Source organism: Vanessa tameamea, chromosome Z (genome assembly GCF_037043105.1).
Source record: "Vanessa tameamea isolate UH-Manoa-2023 chromosome Z, ilVanTame1 primary haplotype, whole genome shotgun sequence".
Lineage (NCBI taxonomy): Eukaryota > Metazoa > Arthropoda > Insecta > Lepidoptera > Nymphalidae > Vanessa > Vanessa tameamea.
The window spans coordinates 5,984,928-6,004,926 of NC_087341.1; the positions used below are offsets into that span (position 1 = coordinate 5,984,928).

Genomic DNA, 19,999 nt, shown 5'->3' on the forward strand with positions numbered 1-19,999 from the left:
GTCTCGCCTGTATCATCTGCGGAAGACCCCAAAATAAGAACAAAAAAAGCGCATCAAATATGATGCGGAATAATTTGACTAATTCGGTAGTTGAGTTCTAAATTTTATTTTAAATTTGTATTTTAGTTTTATTTACATTGGGTATTGTTTTTAAATAATTTTCTGTGAATTTTAAAGAGCGAACTTTATTTCGAATTTGTTCATGTTCGAATACGAATTTCCACCAGCGTCCTTTGTGGTCATTTTATTTCTGTTGTTTTGAAATAAGTTTCTAGTTGTTATACATTTTTGGAGGGCTGATAAAACGGTTATGTTCTTAAAATAATCTGCAGGACAAGTTTCATAACGTTTTTTTTTTGTCATTAAGGCATTTTTGTGGAAAAAAAAATTGAAATAATATATTTTTCCGTCTTGTATTTTTAAATTTGGGCCGATAATTATTGTTTTAATATTGACAAATAACCAGTGTTTATTCGTTTTTATAAATCAGAAGAAAAAAATAGATTTGAATCTATTTTTTTTTTTTAAATAAATTTTTCAAGTTGCATTTTTGACTTACTTTGAAAAAATCTAAAAAACGTGATAACTCAAAAATGGTTCACTTTTGCATAATGCATATGGGGGTTAAAATTATCGCAAATAATCACCCCTATGACCTCCTAAGGGGAATACGTCGTATTACCAATAACCCTGTTTATAACTAGCTGTACCTGCGCTTTCGTGCGCGTTTAAATTTAACAAAAAAGTTATTGTTTTAGCCTATGTTACTCCTTATTACATCAGCTGTCTGCTAATGAATGCCCGTACTCGTCAAAATCGATCCAGCCATTCCAAAAATTAGCCGGAACAAAGAGACAGAAAGACAGACAAAAATTGAAAAACACATTATTTTGGTATATGTACCGTGTATACATAGGTACACATGCATTTATTAAAAAGAGCTTATTTTAATATTACAAACAGGCACCCCAATTTTATTATATATATAAATAAATTCGTTTGATGGGTGAGTGAGACAGTGTAACAAGGGACATAACATTTTAGTGCCCATGGTTAGTGGTAAAGGATGGTAGGCAAATATTATTATCATCATCCGTTATGTTTTAGCCAGCTAGACCGTTTTATATTTTTTATTAATTTTAATTATATCAACTAGAGAAGCGAGATGACCAAGTTAATAAAACATTGCAAGTTTAAGCCTGAGTGAGTTCATTGAATTCAGTTCCAATGTGCTTAATATATTTTTATATTATTAATATCGTGCTCGCCGGTGACGGAATCTTGAGACAATCTGCATGTAATGGATGAAATTTTGGCATAAATTTATCCACGTTACTTTTTCTTTAAATAAATAGGTACTTACATTATTTACATTACATATGTGGTGTAAGGGAAATAAAATTAATTGAAAATGTTATCGTAATTATTAACTAGGCAATATTTTATAAATTAGGTTCAACAAAAATTATGTTCATTCCGAAATAGAATGCTATACTAAAAAGTTCTTTGAGGTAGTAGTATGATGAAAACACCTATTTTCAATGTTGTTGATTGTTTTAGTAATAAATAGGTTTACTTTTTATTTTAATATCAGGGGAAGAGTTTACTTGTAACTACAATAAAAAGTTTATTGTACTTCGATGTAAGACACGCATAAAATCGATAATGCATGTCTCTAGATCTTTCAGGATGTAAATAAACAGATTCCTCGTCAAATCAAAGCGATCTACTACTTTTTTATAATCATGAGTCTTTAGTTATAGGGTTAAAGCAAATAAAATAAAAACTCTTTTATAATGAAACGTTTATTTATTTTTAGACACTTAAGTTTTTTATTAACATTTTATATATATTAGCATTTTTTAAACATATTTTATTTCTATCTACATTACAATCATAATATATGTAGCCATAATAAACCACCTTTATGACACAATAGTATATGGGATGATTTGTGTGTTACACAAAACGAAATAAAATGAAATCTTTCTTTAATTTCCAGACACATTTAGCAAATTACTACAGAAACTTTTTTACTATTGTCAAGCCAATAATTATAAAATTAAATATATTTATTGAATTATTAAAGGTAGTCTTTTTATTTTGACTTTTTTATTAGTCTGATATTCACAATTATATTCATTTATATGATAATTGCTATGAAATACTTCTACAATTATTTTCTTATATGTAAATTAATAACAGTTTCGTAGTACCAACTTTACATAACATAAAATAGGCTTTACACATTTATTTGTGATGAATAGAATACATTTATTTTGTAATTATTATAAAGAATATCTACCTGGGAGTAAGTTATCATTTTTAAAATTTTAATAAGCAAACAGCTTTAGGTGACCAAAAAAAACAGTAGGTAAAAATTTATTTGGAATGCGAAGGTTTGAGAAATTCAAGTAAAATTTTAACTTAACGCTAATTTGCACTCATACCTGAAGAATTACAAGTAATTAATTATATATATAATTACAGACAGCGAAATAATAAAAGTCAAACAAGCTATTCATTTATGCTAACTGATAAATATTTAGATGCATTCCAACACCGCCTAAACTAAAGATTAAATATTCAATTTTTTAAAATTATATTAGCATGTTGTTAATTTAAAGGCTTATTAAAAATGTGTCGATTCGTAATGAGCTTTAGGTAATATAAAATATGAAGTTGAAAGTTGAAATTCGAGGTATTTACTAAAAAAATAATATAGTCAATATTTTTTTATACGTGCGCATTAAACCTTTTAATTATATTTAACTTTCTATTAATATTGTAGTAACAAAACAACGCACCAATATTACTACGCACATTACTCTGCACTACGCAACCATGTTTTAACAAGTACAATATTAAATAATGGTTGGTAATAATATATTAACGGTGTAAAGAAATGTTATTGTTATGCATAGTTAATTAATAAAGTAAAGGAATCAACAGTGGGTAATTTATTATATTATGTGACGAGTTAAATTACTTTGTATTTTTTTATTGGCAATATTTTTCCTAAATATAAACAACTATTTTTGAGAACCAAATAAATAGGTGTCAAACTTTAATCGTGCCCTCTTCAAATGACAAAAATATGACCTACGTTTTGGTACTTTTCAATAAGTTTGGTTACTGTTATTAATTATTTTTTTATGTGATTCGATAAATCGTCGAAATCCAGTCCTATCTGAAATGGAATGTTACTATTTGATTTTAAATTAGGGGAATCATTAAAATCAGGCAAAAGAAATTACATAATCAGAATTCATATAAAACTCATATTATTTACATTTATATTATTGACAAAGGACGAATACAATTTATAATATACATAAATAATAGATTCGGGGTAATTATACAAATGTAAGTAAACGCTTTATTGTTGAAATTTGATTTGAAAAAAAAAGATAATTTAAGCCCTACGTTTTAAACAAAAAATATTATTCGACATTGTTTCCTCACTAAATTTTAGTCAAAATTTAATTTTAAAAACAAATATGCGGTTTCTATGTAAACAGATAAAATAGACAAGAATTTATACTAAACAAGTTACAGTGTCAAGGTCAAACTAACTGTGTAAATAAATTATTACTTTAAATTCGAATTATATAATATTAAATATCTCAAATTATAAAATAAAAAGCAGACAGAGCGCGGAAATTTATAACGAAACGATAAAAGCGAATACTAAATTTAAAAAGCGGATTCACAAGAGGTTCTGCGAAACAACGCGTCTTAAACAACAAGCCCTTGATTTTTTTCCGACTAGAAAGAATTAATAATTATAATTGTCGGCTTTTCGTTACGATAACATGCATGTATTATTCCTTCCTTCCTCGTGTATCCCTTTGTCGATTGATGGTTTTCATCAGATATTAAAATCCGTCGCTAGATCTAAGCGTACAAAACGGCGAGAAAATTTGTTTTATGTTATGTAGAGATAATACAATTTAATAAAAAAAAGTGAGATTTTTTAACTACTCTTGCAGCCCTACGCGCACATGTTTACAATGTCTGTGTGATATGGTAAGTTTCTACTTTAGTGTCGCCGTTCGCGGCCTCAATCTGCTTTTTGTTTTATAATAATCCGAGTTCAAATTATTCAAAATATTATAGGTACGGATTAATTGAAACTGGACTCAAAATGTAGTTCATTGAATTGGGCGGAATTGATAAAATACGTTTCAATTTGCGAGGCATAGAAATTGTTAGTTTTGTATGTATTACATCAGAAATAGTAATAACCTTTTGTAAGCGTTCATATTTTAATAATAATGTTGGATAGGAAACTACTTCTCAATGTCATTATAATTTATTTTCGTTTTCAATGGATAATGGATCGGACATTAATCTCTTGCTAAGTTTTATAACTCGCTACTGTATTTCTTAATAATATTGGATATATTATTAATGCAGACTTTTTAAATTAAGATTAATATTTAGTTAAGATCACATTATCATATAAAAAAGATGAGATAAATAGTTACTAACTTAGTGCTTAAAAAACTAAATAATTATATCTACATTAGTTTACAATAAACATGGTATTTTTTTCTCTATAGAATATATATATATGTGTTTCTAACGACAGACTAACCGAGTATTTGGTATACATTTTTATTTATTTTTCACTTATATATTTTATACTTCTAAAGTCGACAAACTAATTTACTTTATAAAAATGAAAACTCATTATACATACTTATAATAACATGTAAATATTTAATGTCCAATAAACGTCCAGGGCGCCAATTCTAAGAACAACTTGCCACTTTTTCGAAGTCGAGTCGAAACGTAATCGTTACAGTTCAGCCGCTTTCCTAGTCCACTAAAAAACGCTCCTATTGCGGTTCAGTCAAAGTTGGATGGGAATGTGATCGTAACCGATATAAATAAATAGTAATTCGCCATCAGTTACGAAAAAGCTGAGGTTTATTTTTGTGAGGAATATTCAAAGTTGAATCGAAATACAATATGGAACGCATCTTAATCGTTATAACTTAGTAGAATTGGCCCTCAGGCTGCTCAAAATAGCAGTATTTAATCTTGATTTTTTACATTAACATCTGAAGTGATCATGAATCGCAATAAATGTAAAAACTATGATTTATATAAACACATCAAAAGTTTAATTGTCAGTTTGTAAATATACGACAATATTACATATCATCGTTCAAGACACATTTTAATAATAATGCAACGATATAAATTGTTTTGCCAAAATCAGATAAACTAAAATGTGCATCCGATATTAATGTAAACATTTAGCTCAAAAACTTCGTTGATCTATGATTGTTTAATAATTAAGTATGGCAATCGTTATCAGGTATTATCAACTCAAAAGTTCACTGGTCGACTTCCGATTTTAAAATGTAGGCAGTAAAAAAGTTTACCACATATCACCTGTACTAGATAAATTCAATATTAATAATATGTTCCATGGCCACATTACATAACACGGCATTTCCAAAAATCCTATATTTCATTTAATGTAAATAATTTACTCAGTTCGTACATGCAAAATGTCCCACAACGTAGGATGCGTCCGGCAGCGAGCTCACATTGAAACGCTGAATCCGGTCAATCGATAACGGCCGGTTCTATTGAATAAACTTATATGAATACAAGGTATATCTCATCATATGACAAAATACATGTTATATTACAATATAGATTCGTTAAACACTTAACACTAAACATAACATGCTATAACAAAAGTTAACAATTTCATATTGCCTGTTGATGTAAAAAAACTACACAATACAAACATCACCTCATCAACTTGTGCGAAATGTACGCTTTACCGATATCATAAGATGTGTGAACTTCGCTTTCGTATGACATACATTAAAAAAATAAAAATAAAGCCTTCCCTTTATTTTGTTACAAACAGATCTGTAATATATCAAAATTAGTAATGATAATAATGATAGTTGAGACCCTCAAGACTCACCGAAACAACGGCACATAATTTATGATATATTTATAAATAACATGAAATACAAACTTTGAAAAAAGAACGTTCGTACACTGATTGATTTAATTTAATGTTTAAATTTATCTACAGGGGGTCTAAATTTACTTGACTACATGATTATATATGTATTTCCTTTATGTTATTCGATACGTGTTTTTTTTATAAAACGTGTATAGTCGATTAATGATAAATTTAAACTCCTAATAATATGAATGCTCGCTAAAACAAACGGCACAAATTTATTAAAAAGTTATTCGAAACACTAAATCATTCATCTCGCTCGCACTATCTACGAGTGTGATGACGAGAACAGCATACATTTTCCCTTTTAATTATATTCCTCTAGTGATACATTTAAAACGGATGTAAAATTTAAATCATTTTAAAATTGTTTTAAGTTTTAAAATTTTATTTATTCGTTGCTCAAGTACAGACAGACGTATTATAATAATTGTCTATACGTGAGTACATGTAGTTAAGTAACACTTAAAGGTCGGTTACAGCGATTAAACAATATCCATTGTTTGTTAAAATATAATAAAAATTGATTTAATTCAAATAATTGACATGATATTTATGTTACACTTAAAAGATTAAAATCATCTTCCAATTAGAAAAAAAAATCATGTACCTATGAAGTATCAGACGCATTTTCTTGATAATTTATTAATTCCACCTGCGTACATATTTTATCAAAATACCTTTAAATCAAAAAATGACTGTGTCACGTTTTTTTCTGTAAATTTTACGCATAAAAATAAAATGCATAAAAAGTAATTTTTAGTCTAACAAACGTTTAAGGTAGTATAAAATACCGCTGTTCATTTTCGTTATACCTTAAAATTGATAAATCAAAGGCAAAATATGCAAGCGAGACGAATAAAGGCACGGGAGCGAGTGCATAAATGTTTAATTATTAGCCCAGACGGGAAGGCTCGTGTGGGCCGGCCCTCCCCCTAGCCGATCGATCGATGTCAGCTTTGGTTATTCGTTATTGTAGGTACAATTTGTTTTATTCCTTTGTTTAAGAGATAGGAAAATACATAAATATAAAAATTTGCACTACTCTCAGGTGAAAATTTATAAAACGTATAAATTGTATTTGGCATTCAACAATATTAAAGCCGAATAAAGTAGGTCCAACCGTATAATAATCACCGCGCAGACCTTATTGACTTGATAATCTGCAGCAGGCAGAGGATCTAGATTATAAATATGGATTTCTGGTTTTCAAGGAGGAAATCTGTGAAAGCGTTGATTGGCGAAATGGCTTGAAGTGACATAAAACCATTAGGGGGCCAAGAAAGATTCGGGCCAAAAACCACGGCTAGGTTACCGCTCGTCATTTTGTTGAGGCAGCTCCTATCTTGAACCTGTTGATGAAATCTTATTTACTAAATAAAATCAATACTATGTCTGAATAGAACATGTGGGCGTCAGAGCTCGGATAGACACATGGGTGTTACGACGTTCGAGGGTTCGCAATACGCGCAAGCAACAATGTATATATTATAGAATTCTCTAAAAACACTGCGAGAAAATTTGTTACGTCACAGTAAATTCTGAGACACTAAAGCCCGTAAAATGGAGTTACGTGCTGGAACTGAAATTTACTCTGAACCCCACTGCTCAAAATTAAGGAAAGCTTTGTCCAGCAATGGATAAACGTCCTTAATTTACTATTATACAATACCTAAAAACAATATACGAACAAAATGTTACGTATTAATCCGTTGACATCAAAAGTAACTGATATTTCTTTAGTATTGATTATAAAGGATACTTATATATAAATATAAAAGTTTTACCTTCCATAAAAATTGAAAGATGTATTTAAGCAGCTTGTAGTTGTCCAGGGGCAGCCTCTCCAGAATGAGGATTTTCACTTGACGAGGTTTTTCACGGTTTGACCAAGCTGCAAATAACAACACGGTAAGAAAAATACTACTTTTAATTATGTCGTTTATCTAATCTCCGTTCCTAGATATCTTTCAAAATTAAATATCAACAAATACCTGCTAGGACACCGATAATGCCTATAAATGAAAATCAATACATCAATAAATTTATACAACACCTTTAAATATTCATTCATGTTGTCAATGACATTATTGATTTCATACTGTAATTATTTTTAAATAATATATTAATTTATGTTCTGCGCATTCCAGTAACTTCCGAATATTTGTGCGCCATTATTAAGATAATAAAACGAATGATTGATAGACAAAATGGTGAATGATAAAATGATTGAGATCTTCTATATCAATTAAATTACATTGACATGACCAAAACTACAAGTTGATGTCGGCAAAAACGTTTAAAACGTATTATATGTACTCATATTCAGCGTAAGGCTGAAAGTTAAGCTACAACGGTCGTCATATTTTAAAGGGACGCAAAATAAAACAATCTAAGTAAAAAACCAATTACATGCTAATTCATTAATTATATTGTTTATATAACTAACATTGATGAACTAAACAATAGTATAATTTATTAGAAAAAATATCAAACAAATTTGAATCTTAAAACCTATAAGGGAAAAATCGCTGTTGTCCTTACTTTTAATTTACGATAAAATTAACTTAATATTTTATTAGTCTGTTTTTTATTTAAAAGTTATCTCGCTTGTTTAAAATTAACATTATAGCCTCTGTTAAATTTAATTTTAAAAACAATCTTGTAAGTCGGAAATTCGCATTATTATGTAGTATGAGTTTCCATTATCACGTGGAACTTCGCAGAATGCGTAAAACGTTTAGTGTATTATGCCGTAAAACAGTATTAAATTGAGTGTCAGATTTTGTAAAAGTAATTTTAATCTAACAGTAGAGCCATGCGGTCGTCTACGATCAGAAGTCAATAATGACAATCTGAAGGACGACAATGATAACTGGTCCATAAGAAAATCAGCCGCAAATTTCCAAGGCATGTAGCAAGTCTATTCTTGCAAAGGATCGGTTGTTACAGTTGACATTGCAGGTAAGCTAAAAAGCTATTTATGTAGCACTCCGCTATTTCTTCCAAAACAGACATAGTTTTCCCCGTACTAAATTCAAGCTTTGGCACAGCCAATGAAACAAAGAACAGATGTTGTTTTTGTACTCACGACTCTTTTATGATCTAACTAGATTAGTCATAAAAGAGTCGTGAGTACATAAACTCTCATAATATATGGTTATAGAAACTTTTCAAATTTTCCAGCTAATCTTTCACCCGTTGACACGTTATCATAAAGAGTTGACACAATATCGCTTACAGCTCTCGAGGACGTGTTTGGTTTACGTGAACCAAATTAGATTTTTCTCTTTCTATATTTAACAATTTGTTAAATATTTTACTAGATCTTTTGTTTCATTTCTTAATAGAATGCCACTCCAGTTCTTCACCTATTTTACTTATTTCGGCAACGACGAGCACCGAGTTTGTCGTACAAACATTCGGGAGATTCTTTGAACTGGTTCCATAAAAGGATTGTGTTTGTAATCTAGTCTCCAACCCTGACACTCATTATTTCCAGTCTAGATCTTAGATCTTACATCTTACGACTTAATTGAAACCCACCAAGATCGTTGTAGATCTTTTTTTCGAACCATACTCTGTCACGAAGGTCACGAATTAGGTAGTCACTTCCACAGTCTGCTCTTGGAAGCGTCGTGTGTGCTATGGACGATCTTCGTCGTCTATGGATCATGAATAAGTCAATATGATTTTTTATTCCATCCGTGCAGTCCGCAAATATAGTGTTCAAAACATATCTTCTTCGATAAGCTTTGCAGATTAAGTGTCTACAATGTTTAAACGGCATAGGGAAGAGTTAAGTTCTATGGTAATTATACGATCGTTAATTGATTTATATCAAGCTAGGTATAAGGTATCTTAGAAGGCTGTTCTCATTTCTGTTTGCAGTAGATGCTAAGCTTTCGCGTGTTGTCTGGTGAGTCACACATGGGTGGTAGCATTTATTAGATCATCTATCCTGGTTAAGTAAATGGTGCAGTGGTCATTTAGAAAATCAAAATCAGTCCTAAAATCGCTGGAGCTCTTTCACCCTGTTGTCCAGGTAATGTAAGGATGTAATGGATATGCAACCTTTGGTGCACGCCAGAGCATAGTTCTCTTTTTATTAAAACATATAATTGTATAAATATAGAATCGGTTTTATTGAATCTTGTAAAATTAGTTTAACTAAGAGGCTAGAGAATAAATATTAACTCAAATATCTACTCTGCAGATAGCCAGTAAATATTGCTTTAGAATAAAGCGATATTTCACAAATTGTTATATTATTTAAAGATCAGACAGAAGCGAGCCACGAAATCAAAACAAGTTAAACAATTATAGACAACTTTATGATTTTTCCTCTAAGTTAACCTTTACTGTAACGATTTTGAATGAAAACTACATGTGCACGTTAGGTAATAGAGAATTGCAATTATGGTATTGCATTTAATTACACGCGGCAAATGAATAAATAAAATGCTATCACTATTATGGTGACGTCACAAATATGCCTTGCAACAAAATACACCAACGGACTCATAAACTGCATCTAAGTTCAGGATTACTTTCGAATTAATATTTTTGATAAGTATGCAAACTTTTTAGAGTAAACTAAATGAAAATGTCGATACTGTCCATTAATCATAATAAAATAACAAAAATTAAATAGATAAAATTGTTGCCAGGATAATAAACATTATGTGTAGACTCAAATTCATGTGTTATTAATTTGTTTAAGTTTGATGTTAATTCTTTTGTTTTTTTTTTTCATTTATGGTTTCATTTATCTTTACCAATAAGCCTTTTAAATTCATCAAACTTTCGTAACCACAGATACTTCGTCCGAATAAGCCGCTCAAATTGTGGCATTGATGCGGGAAGGCTTGAATCATTGAACGATTCCTAGAAATTTTAATTTAAACCAATCTACGGTTTTTAGAGTATATCCGAAGGCTTGACCAGTTCTTACAAAAGGAGACCCAGTACCGGCAGAATTCGAGCAACGTCGTCGACCTGTCGTGATGACCGATTTATTGTTTTAACTTACCTTCGTAGGGAAGTGAAACGACAATCAGCCTTTTTAAAGTAGCAAATGATTCAAACCTGATGGCAGCTTAATTGGACTGAGGAGCGATGAGCTTCCATATTGTGAACAATATGCAAACTCATCGCTCCAATGGTCCAAAATTCAATGGTGAAACCATTGAATGTAGGACATGTTTAAATGGTGAAAAAGGTCGTAGAGTCTATCGTTGACGCGGGGAGAGATTTGCTCGAAGTAGCATAGAGCAAAAAGTTTATTTTGGAGGCGATTCGTGTATGGTGCGGGGTGGCATGATCGGACGAACGGAACTTGTGTTCTTCGACATAGTTCTTTAAAACAGTAGAAGAGATGATTTAATGGAATAACGCTATATAACAGAGGTTTTAGAAGCTTACATGGTGCCTTATATGGGATTAATAGGCGATTTTTTTACTGTAATACAAGATAATGCTCGAGCCCACGCCACTGCAGATGCAGTTTACGAGTCAGTGAATAACACATTGTAATAAAATTATAATCTATTTAAACTACATTAAACTTATTACTTTAATAATAACATTTTTAATTTGGAACCGAAATAATAATAAAGCAACTTACTTTGAAACTTCAGTATTTCTTCGTGCAGGTCGAATGTCAACAGTGGTTCTTCCAAATCGCGGAGAAAGGTCTTCAGTAGAACTGCGGCGTTGTGGGGATCGTTCCTGAAAGATATTGGCTCGCCCTTGTTGCAGGCTCTCTGCAGTTCTTTTATAACTGATATGTTTGCTGATCTTCGAAACAGACCTTCGGTTTCTAGGGCTAAATATACATATCTAATTAATTATATTTGCCAATCATGAAGATCAAAAGAATCCAATCATTTTGTTAATCCTAATATCAGACTATTCTCTACCAAGACTACTATCTATATCAATAAGATCGCACTGAAGCAATTTAATGAAAATAAAATTACAATATAGCAGAGATTTGCCATAATTTGTAGCTGTAATTTAATAAAAAAACAAACCAACTTTATTTCGCTTATGTCTATTTTTATATTAAACACGCTCAACAACTTCGCATACATATAAGTACATAAACGTAACAATCAGCATCGATAAAGGAGGAAGTCGATGTCGGTGTGTGTGTTGCCGTTTTATTATTCAATTGGTTAATCATATATGATTTACTCACCGTCGGGTTGTGAAAGAAATTCAACGCACTGCCTCACAACTGGTGGTATGGAGTCGATCATGTTTGTATTATTTTCTTTAATAAACTGCAATGACACACCAAATTGTTGAGTCAGAGGTGGAGAAAGACTTTCCTTTTGGACGGCCTTCGCATCACTCTCATCGGGCGGCGCGTCTACCTTTTCAGCTAGTTGCCTAGCCATTTCTGCAGCCCTAGGATTCTTAGCTAGCAACAATTTATCGTACCTACACAAAAAAGTCAGCTTTAATTTATATTTGTAGGTATATGATTATTCGAAATACATAATTTTTGCCGTTGTTGTACTTACTCTAACACTGGCTTTGGTATACAAAGTTTGTCCAAATTCAAATGTTGTTGCAGTTCGTGTAGATAATTCACATACATAATCTTCCTTCCAAACTTTACACTTATAGCGGGCCTAAGCATTTGCCAGACAATTCGTATGAAATTTGTCGGATGCACTAAATAAAGTGCTTTGAGATTCTTTTTATATTTCCTATCAAAGGCTTTATAAGCTTTCCATAACCATGAGAGCGGTGGTTTGTTCTTACTGGTTAGGCCGTAGTGAAAGTATACGACGCTATAATCCTGCTCTACATATTTGTCCAAAGTAAACATGAGGTATCTAAAATCAAAAAATACCCTTTAGACAAAGAACACGTACTCGACATTGATACGGAGGCTCCCAATGTAAAAGAACGGGACAAACATTTGTTTTATAGGTTACCTTAGAAGTTTGTCTGGATGTAGATCCTTAGACGACGGAAGACGGCAAGCCGATACCACAATTATTCTTCGACCGATCTCATCATCGCCCACTACCTCTACCAAACCTGTCCCCGCAAGTTCAGAGAAGGTGTCATCATCAAGAGAAGAATTCGCAATCTAAGTTAAAAAAAAATTGGTACTTTGATTTTTGTGTCGATGTCGAAGTCGATAAGTCATAAGTTTAAAGATCATGTCTGAAAACATCTGTCTATTACTAGACATTATTTTGTAAGTGTAAGGTAAGGCTTAATAATTTCCATTACACTAAAACAATGTTTTTTAAACTGACAAATATTTTAATCGAATTAAATTATATGGTATTCTTATTTATTGTTAAAATTTTACCTCTTAACCGTAGTTACTATTAAACCAAAATTTTTTTGAGAAAAAAAGGTAAGAAAATTTTCTTACTGGATGTTCCATAATTATCAGCAAAAGGAGTTTCCTCGCGATACATTACTTTGACAAGTTTAATGATAATAATATATTCAAAATTAATGACAAAAAGTAATATTGTTATAATTTATCAGTAGACAACTAAAGTACGATATAAAATCAAATAATATTGTATTTAAACAGGGAAGTAATTTTTGTAATGCATGAACCTATTTTTATAAAGGTCAAAGTAAGAATACCTGACCTACATCCGTTTCGCTAGGTCCCGGGAGACCTAGATAGCAATATTGATCGGGCGATGTCGATGAATGCTACCAAACGTGTCCTATTTTACTAAGATTTATTTTAAAAGATTATTTTTTTTGTCTTTTTTTTCTTTTATGAACACCTAACCATTAATGAGTATAATGCTCGTAAAACAATCAGAAAAATTATCATTTATCTTTTAATGGTTACCTCGCCGTACACTTCAGGGGCTTTGCCAAGTTCCTCTTCAAAATTCTCTTCAATGGTACCGTCGCTAGCTGAACGCTTGAGAAGATCGTCAGAAATGTCAAGTAATTCGGGTGGCAAAGGAGCTGTAAATTTCGAACTAAATAAAAAACGAATTTTACCCTATATATTATACTTTTAATTAACGTTGCGTCACGTAAACTAACACTAGTACTTACAAATAAACTGTCATAATCAACTCTAGACATCTCTTGAACATTTCAAAGATTGATAAAATATTAAGGAGATGTACAAAAGTTATGTAATAATTATACATAAATACAAGCATGCATAATGCATAAGCATTGCATTTAAACACAAAAATTTATAACGTGTAAATAATTAATTGAAAAAAAATATATAAAAAAATAAAGAAAACGACAGTCGCATAAGAAAACTTTAAATAGAAAACAAATATTAAGTCTGATCCAATAGTTAAGTATTATTCTATATTTTATATGTATACTGCTAATGCACACATTCGTTTATTTAACTATAATAATTCTCCATAACAAATACAGATCAAAATATCCTCAATTTATAAATGAATCATAACATTTGATAGGTTCTTGCGTATAACATAACATTTACATAAATAATAATACAAAAACAGTATATGTATATTATATACCTTATCAGACTCGGATCAATCTCAAAGAAGATTGGAAAATAGCACCGTGAATTCACTCACTTTTTTAATCCACCTGGACAGCAGTCTTACTCGGACCGAGTGAGTTCAGGCCCACAGAGGACCAAAAATGTTAACATTGCCAACTACCAAAATTAGGAGAATTTACAGACATAAAGACCCAAAACTATTAGCAGAGGTTAAACCACAGGACCAAGTCTACAGAACTTTAAGCTAGCTTATTTATTAGGTGAAAAAAGAAGTCAAAATATTAATATTGTATAGTTGATGTATAAACCTATCCGAATTTTTGACAATAAAATATCTAAATAGTATTTCATATTTAATTCCGATTTATGAAAGTAAAAAAAAGGTATGTATACTAAAACCTCTAAAATGATCTATTAGATGATTGATTGCTTATTATTTTATAACAAGCAAAGCTATAAGTACTTTATTTAACATAAACAAATAAGCATAATATGTTAATACTATCTGTATTTTCATGTACTTAATGAATTCATCGTTAGCTGGGCATAACCGAATAATTAGAATAAGTAGAATGGCACTTTTGTATCCTCCAACAAGCATTGGAGCAGTGTTTTAACATACTTTAATAAATGGCTTTTACAAGCACTTTTGAATTGTCATTTTAAAGAACTATACTAAGTAAAGCTACCACTGGTTTGGAATATCGATTCTACAGAGAACGACCGGGAAGAATCTCAATTAGCTACTATTTTTTAACATTATTATATCTTGGAATAAGCGCCAACCTCAAAAGTAGGCTTTTGAGGATCCTGGGTTGTCCCGACTTCATGATTATCAACTGTCTACTTTGTTTTAAAAAGATACCAAAACCCAAGGACAATTCAGTCTTTATAATAGTACATATTGTCCCATCATTATTAATATACTCAAGGAAATAGCATGGTAATACATTATATTCGACTTCTATAACAATATTATTTAATGTTCCTTCAAATATGCTTTACATTATTAAATTTATATTAAAAAGCAGTGAGTCTGTAAAAATGTATATACAAAATATTCTCTTGTATAAATTTTCCATGGGTAAAATGACCGTTAATGTGTAATATAAAAAAAAATATAAATAATATTAAAATTTGCATTGATATATTACTTATACTTATATACTATATATATTAATTTTTAACTGAATATTTTAGTCAAGAATATATTGTTATTAATATATTTACCAAATAAGCCTATTTAATGAATCACATTTTTCATTATGTTTTTTCATAGTAGATATGATATATAGATACTTTTTAAAAATAAACAAAAGGAATAATGGGCAATGTAATATGTATTGTCCATTATTTTTTACTATTTTACACTTATAAATAAGCAACAAGTTACAAACATACAAGAGAGTAAAATAAATGTGATATTCTTTTCTTAATTTTTAACTGAATACTTTAATCAAGAATATATTGTTATTAATATATATACAAAATGTAATCAGTTTTTTTTAGGTTAGAATGGAAGCAACTAAGCTTGGCAAATATTTAAATATAAATATATCACATAGACCAATATTAGTCACCCATTGAAAATTAGAACTCAAGTAGGGTTTAAAATGAATGCAAACAAATCAAAATTAAGTCATCAATTTTGATTTGTTCCTCAAAGTTTAACATTGAAGTTTATAAAAGCAATTCTAGAGTGTAAGTAACTATTTACTTTTGCTTTAGCTAAGATAAATTATCTCTGCCCACACCCAATGTCCAAGAAAGCTGAGTAAAATACTTTGTTGAAAAAATACTTCATCTTTGAAGAAAATATTGAAAAACAAAGATTTAAAGCATAAATAATAATAAGATTTAAATATATGGTTGTAGAACTAGTTTCATTTTTTATATCATTGATTGGCCGATTACATTGATAATGCACCAACCATTGGAACTAAGATGTTATTGTGCCTTGTGCTTGTAGTTACACTGGCTCACTGGCCCTCTAATCCAGAACACAATAATATTAAGTATTGCTACTTAGTCTACCCACTCAAGCACGCACAAACCCTACAATGAAGTAATTGTTGACAATTATATAGATAAAACTAGTCAAATGGAAATGGAAAGAACGAAGATCGCAACTCAAGAACAAAGAGACAAAATCAGAAACATTAAATGGTGTATATTTTTTCATATACATCATTTGAAAAGGAGCTGAACCGAAAACATGCTTCAATGTAAAACAAACAGTGACCTTATGGTGCCCAAGCTTTTTTCATCTTCAGTGATCAGAAATTTTACTTCTCCAAATTATTCATTAAAATTCACAACCAGCCGAGAAATGCACATTACACAAAAAAGGCACTACATTGATATCTTTATATAATATAAATTATGCTCAAAGATCTTGATATTGGAGCAATAAAACACTTTTATAAACTCCACAATATTTTCTATAAAGTTCAGACAGTGAGTGATCATCTCTCACTTTGAAATAATTTTCAATTTCTATATTATAGACATTCTCTTATAAAATGAAATAGTAAATATTCCACTGCTGGGCTAAGGTTTACCCTTTTGATTAGGTTATTTTGTTATTATAGTTATTTTATCACACTGCTCCAATGTGGTTTGGTGGATTCTCTAGTAAGTTTAATCATATTTTTTTTAATCAGATTTACAAGTTTGCATTCAATGCTTTCGACTACTACCACAAACCACAAAAATAGATCATGTAAATAAATATACTGTATTATATAAATACTTATTGTTTAGGTATGCTTGAATGTTTGTTCTAATAATGCATACTTCAATTAGTTTTTAATTACACAATTTTTTAAGAGTTATCAGTGCTATATCTCTAATGCTTACCTAAGCCACTGGCTTGTGTCAGCTCTGAATCATCAAATTCTAACCTTGGTTCATAATCATGGTACTCTGAGAGACTTGTGTATGCATCTTCTGGCTCCATATTACTCGCATGGAGGACTGTCAAGAAGGGAAGAATACAAACCTTTGTAAATTATAAAGAACAAAATACCAATATAAAAAAGGATTTTTTTTAAAGGATTTTTTTATTAATTGACTTTTTCCATAAATGTAGTAGCTCTTATAGATATCGCCTTTGTAAACATGCAAACTGTGATAAGCAACAAACAAAATAAACATAAAAAATTATTACCTTGAAAGGCTCTTATTGGACTAAGTTTAGGTTGATGTTCTGACTCCATAATTTGTACGTAAACGCTAACGACTTTTCTTCAAATTAGCTAGTCTTCTACAAAATATGTTTATTACAACCGCCCTCTTATGAATAACTTAAAAACCAAAACGTCATTAACAAAAAAGTAATCATTAAGGTATAGGTACACTATTTTGTTTAACACATAATAACACTGATATTAAATAGACTCGCCAAAACGGACGTTTAATGAAAAGCAACTGAAAACGCAAAGGATATTTTTTTTACATTTAGTATTGCAGCAAATAATACTAATTACTGACAGATCACATTATCACAATTCAAAGAAATTATATTTACATTTAATTATGTTTGATTAAGCCTGCTTTAAGGCTACCACTACACATTAATGCAAATGTTTCGATGACGTCGTACGAATCTTTGCTTTTATGTTAGTGACAGATTATTAGTACTATCAGCTTGTGACCGCAGATACATTATTAAAATTGTTTTATATATTTATTTGCATGATAATTATTTGTATTGAGGACTTGTATATGTAATCTTATTACTTAAAAATCAAAATTATACAGATTACAGTTCAAATTAGATTCCGGTCTAAAAGATTCAAATCTCTGAACGATAAATGATCTTCCTCTCTTTTAACCACAGTAGAAGCGGATAGACTGGGTTGTTAATTTTAATATTTTTTTTAATGAAATAATTATTGTTGTATTACTCCACGTTTTAAATGTTTTAAAATTAAAAAAATCAAATATAAAATTGGAATTAATGACTAATACTTAGACCGTTTGTTCACCACACTTTTATCGTCTAAGACTTCGGTCTTTAGGTTTTTTTTGTCATAAATCAAGATTCACGACTTCCAAAGGCCTCAATAATTTTGGTACATGTTAGTGACAAGTAATTTATTTTATATCTGTTACATATAATCATTAATTATTTATGCTTAATTAAATTTGGTGAGGTAACTAACAGTATAGATAAAAGCACCAACAATAAACATGTAAAAAAGACCTCAACGTCATAATTGAGTAAGTTTTTCCAATCGCCTAATTACAAATGAGGACGCAATTATTTTCCGTACTCTATTTTTCAAAATCAGTTTAGTGGTTCAGTCTAAGTGTAATAAAAGACAAGACTTTTGTATTAATAATATTTTGTAAGTAATCTGTGGTCCAATAATCATTTACATTCCTATACATACTCTGTATTTATAAATTCAGACTTCAGAGACTACAATATTTTCTATTCTATTTGATTGCCTCGTCAACATTTTCATTTATATTTCATTGTAACTTTTTCATAGCCGCGGCTTACATACTAAGTATCAAATAAAAAATATATATTTAATAATTTAAACTTTACTCGTTGCACAACGTGCGGGATTATATCAACTAAAACTTTAGTTTTATTCTATATGTTGGATGATTTTTTGAATCACAAACGCTTTTGTGGATTTAGTTAATCAATCATGCTTGGCTATGCAAACGCTGGAATCCCAGATAAGTCTTGGCAACCACCAGTTGCTATACTGGAAACAACGTAAGTTGTTGTTTTTTTCAAATATATATAGTAAAAATGATTTGTGTATATTGGTATAATTTTGAAAACAACCTATTTTCAGAATGGGGACCATCACAGTTGAAATGTACTGGAAACATTCACCTCTCACATGTCGAAACTTCATGGAACTAGTAAGAAGAGGTTATTATAATAATACTAAATTTCACAGGGTCATAAGAGATTTTATGATTCAAGGTGGTGATCATACAGGAACTGGTAAAGGTGGCCAATCAATATATGGCCCTCAATTTGATGACGAACTAAATTCTAATTTAAAGCATACAGGTGCTGGTATATTGTCTATGGCTAATGCAGGCCCAAACACAAATGGATCACAATTTTTTATCACTTTAGCCCCAACACAGTGGCTTGATGGCCAACACACTATATTTGGAAGAGTGCAAAGTGGAATGGCAGTTGTAAAAAGAATAGGTTTAGTAGAGTGTGATAAAAATGATTGCCCTGTTGATGATATTAAAATTGAAAGATCTTATATTCCTAAATAAATACACTAATGATAATTACTAATAATGCTTTTTATTATTATCCTTATAAAAATATATTTATTTATTCTATTCAGTTAGCTGAACATGATTTAATTAGAATTAACAATATTGTAAGGATTTATATTCTAATAACTATTTTAAAAGGAAAGCAATGATGGGAAATATATTGGTTAAAAAAAAATAATACTGGCTCAATTTGGGTTAAAGACAGTATTTCATGTCGGCCCATCGTCTAAGAC

The 19,999-nt window shown here is 30.2% G+C and overlaps 2 protein-coding genes across 2 annotated transcripts; one reads left to right on the forward strand and one right to left on the reverse strand.

Moving 5' to 3' along the window:
- Positions 1 to 3,857: 3,857 nt before the first annotated feature.
- LOC113395963 (rho GTPase-activating protein 1-like) lies at positions 3,858 to 18,104 on the reverse strand. Its single transcript, XM_026633717.2, has 9 exons — positions 17,668 to 18,104; positions 17,358 to 17,474; positions 13,845 to 13,966; positions 12,952 to 13,109; positions 12,532 to 12,849; positions 12,204 to 12,448; positions 11,628 to 11,828; positions 7,789 to 7,895; positions 3,858 to 7,353 (listed from the first exon to the last, which is right to left on the reverse strand). Exons 1-9 carry the CDS (start codon positions 17,714 to 17,716, stop codon positions 7,183 to 7,185), a joined length of 1,488 nt encoding a protein of 495 aa, XP_026489502.1. The 5' UTR covers positions 17,717 to 18,104; the 3' UTR covers positions 3,858 to 7,182.
- An 845-nt stretch (positions 18,105 to 18,949) lies between these two features.
- LOC113396052 (peptidyl-prolyl cis-trans isomerase-like 1) lies at positions 18,950 to 19,785 on the forward strand. Its single transcript, XM_026633826.2, has 2 exons — positions 18,950 to 19,233; positions 19,316 to 19,785. The coding sequence occupies exons 1-2, from the start codon at positions 19,163 to 19,165 to the stop codon at positions 19,758 to 19,760; spliced, it is 516 nt and encodes a 171-aa protein (XP_026489611.1). The 5' UTR covers positions 18,950 to 19,162; the 3' UTR covers positions 19,761 to 19,785.
- Positions 19,786 to 19,999: the final 214 nt, after the last annotated feature.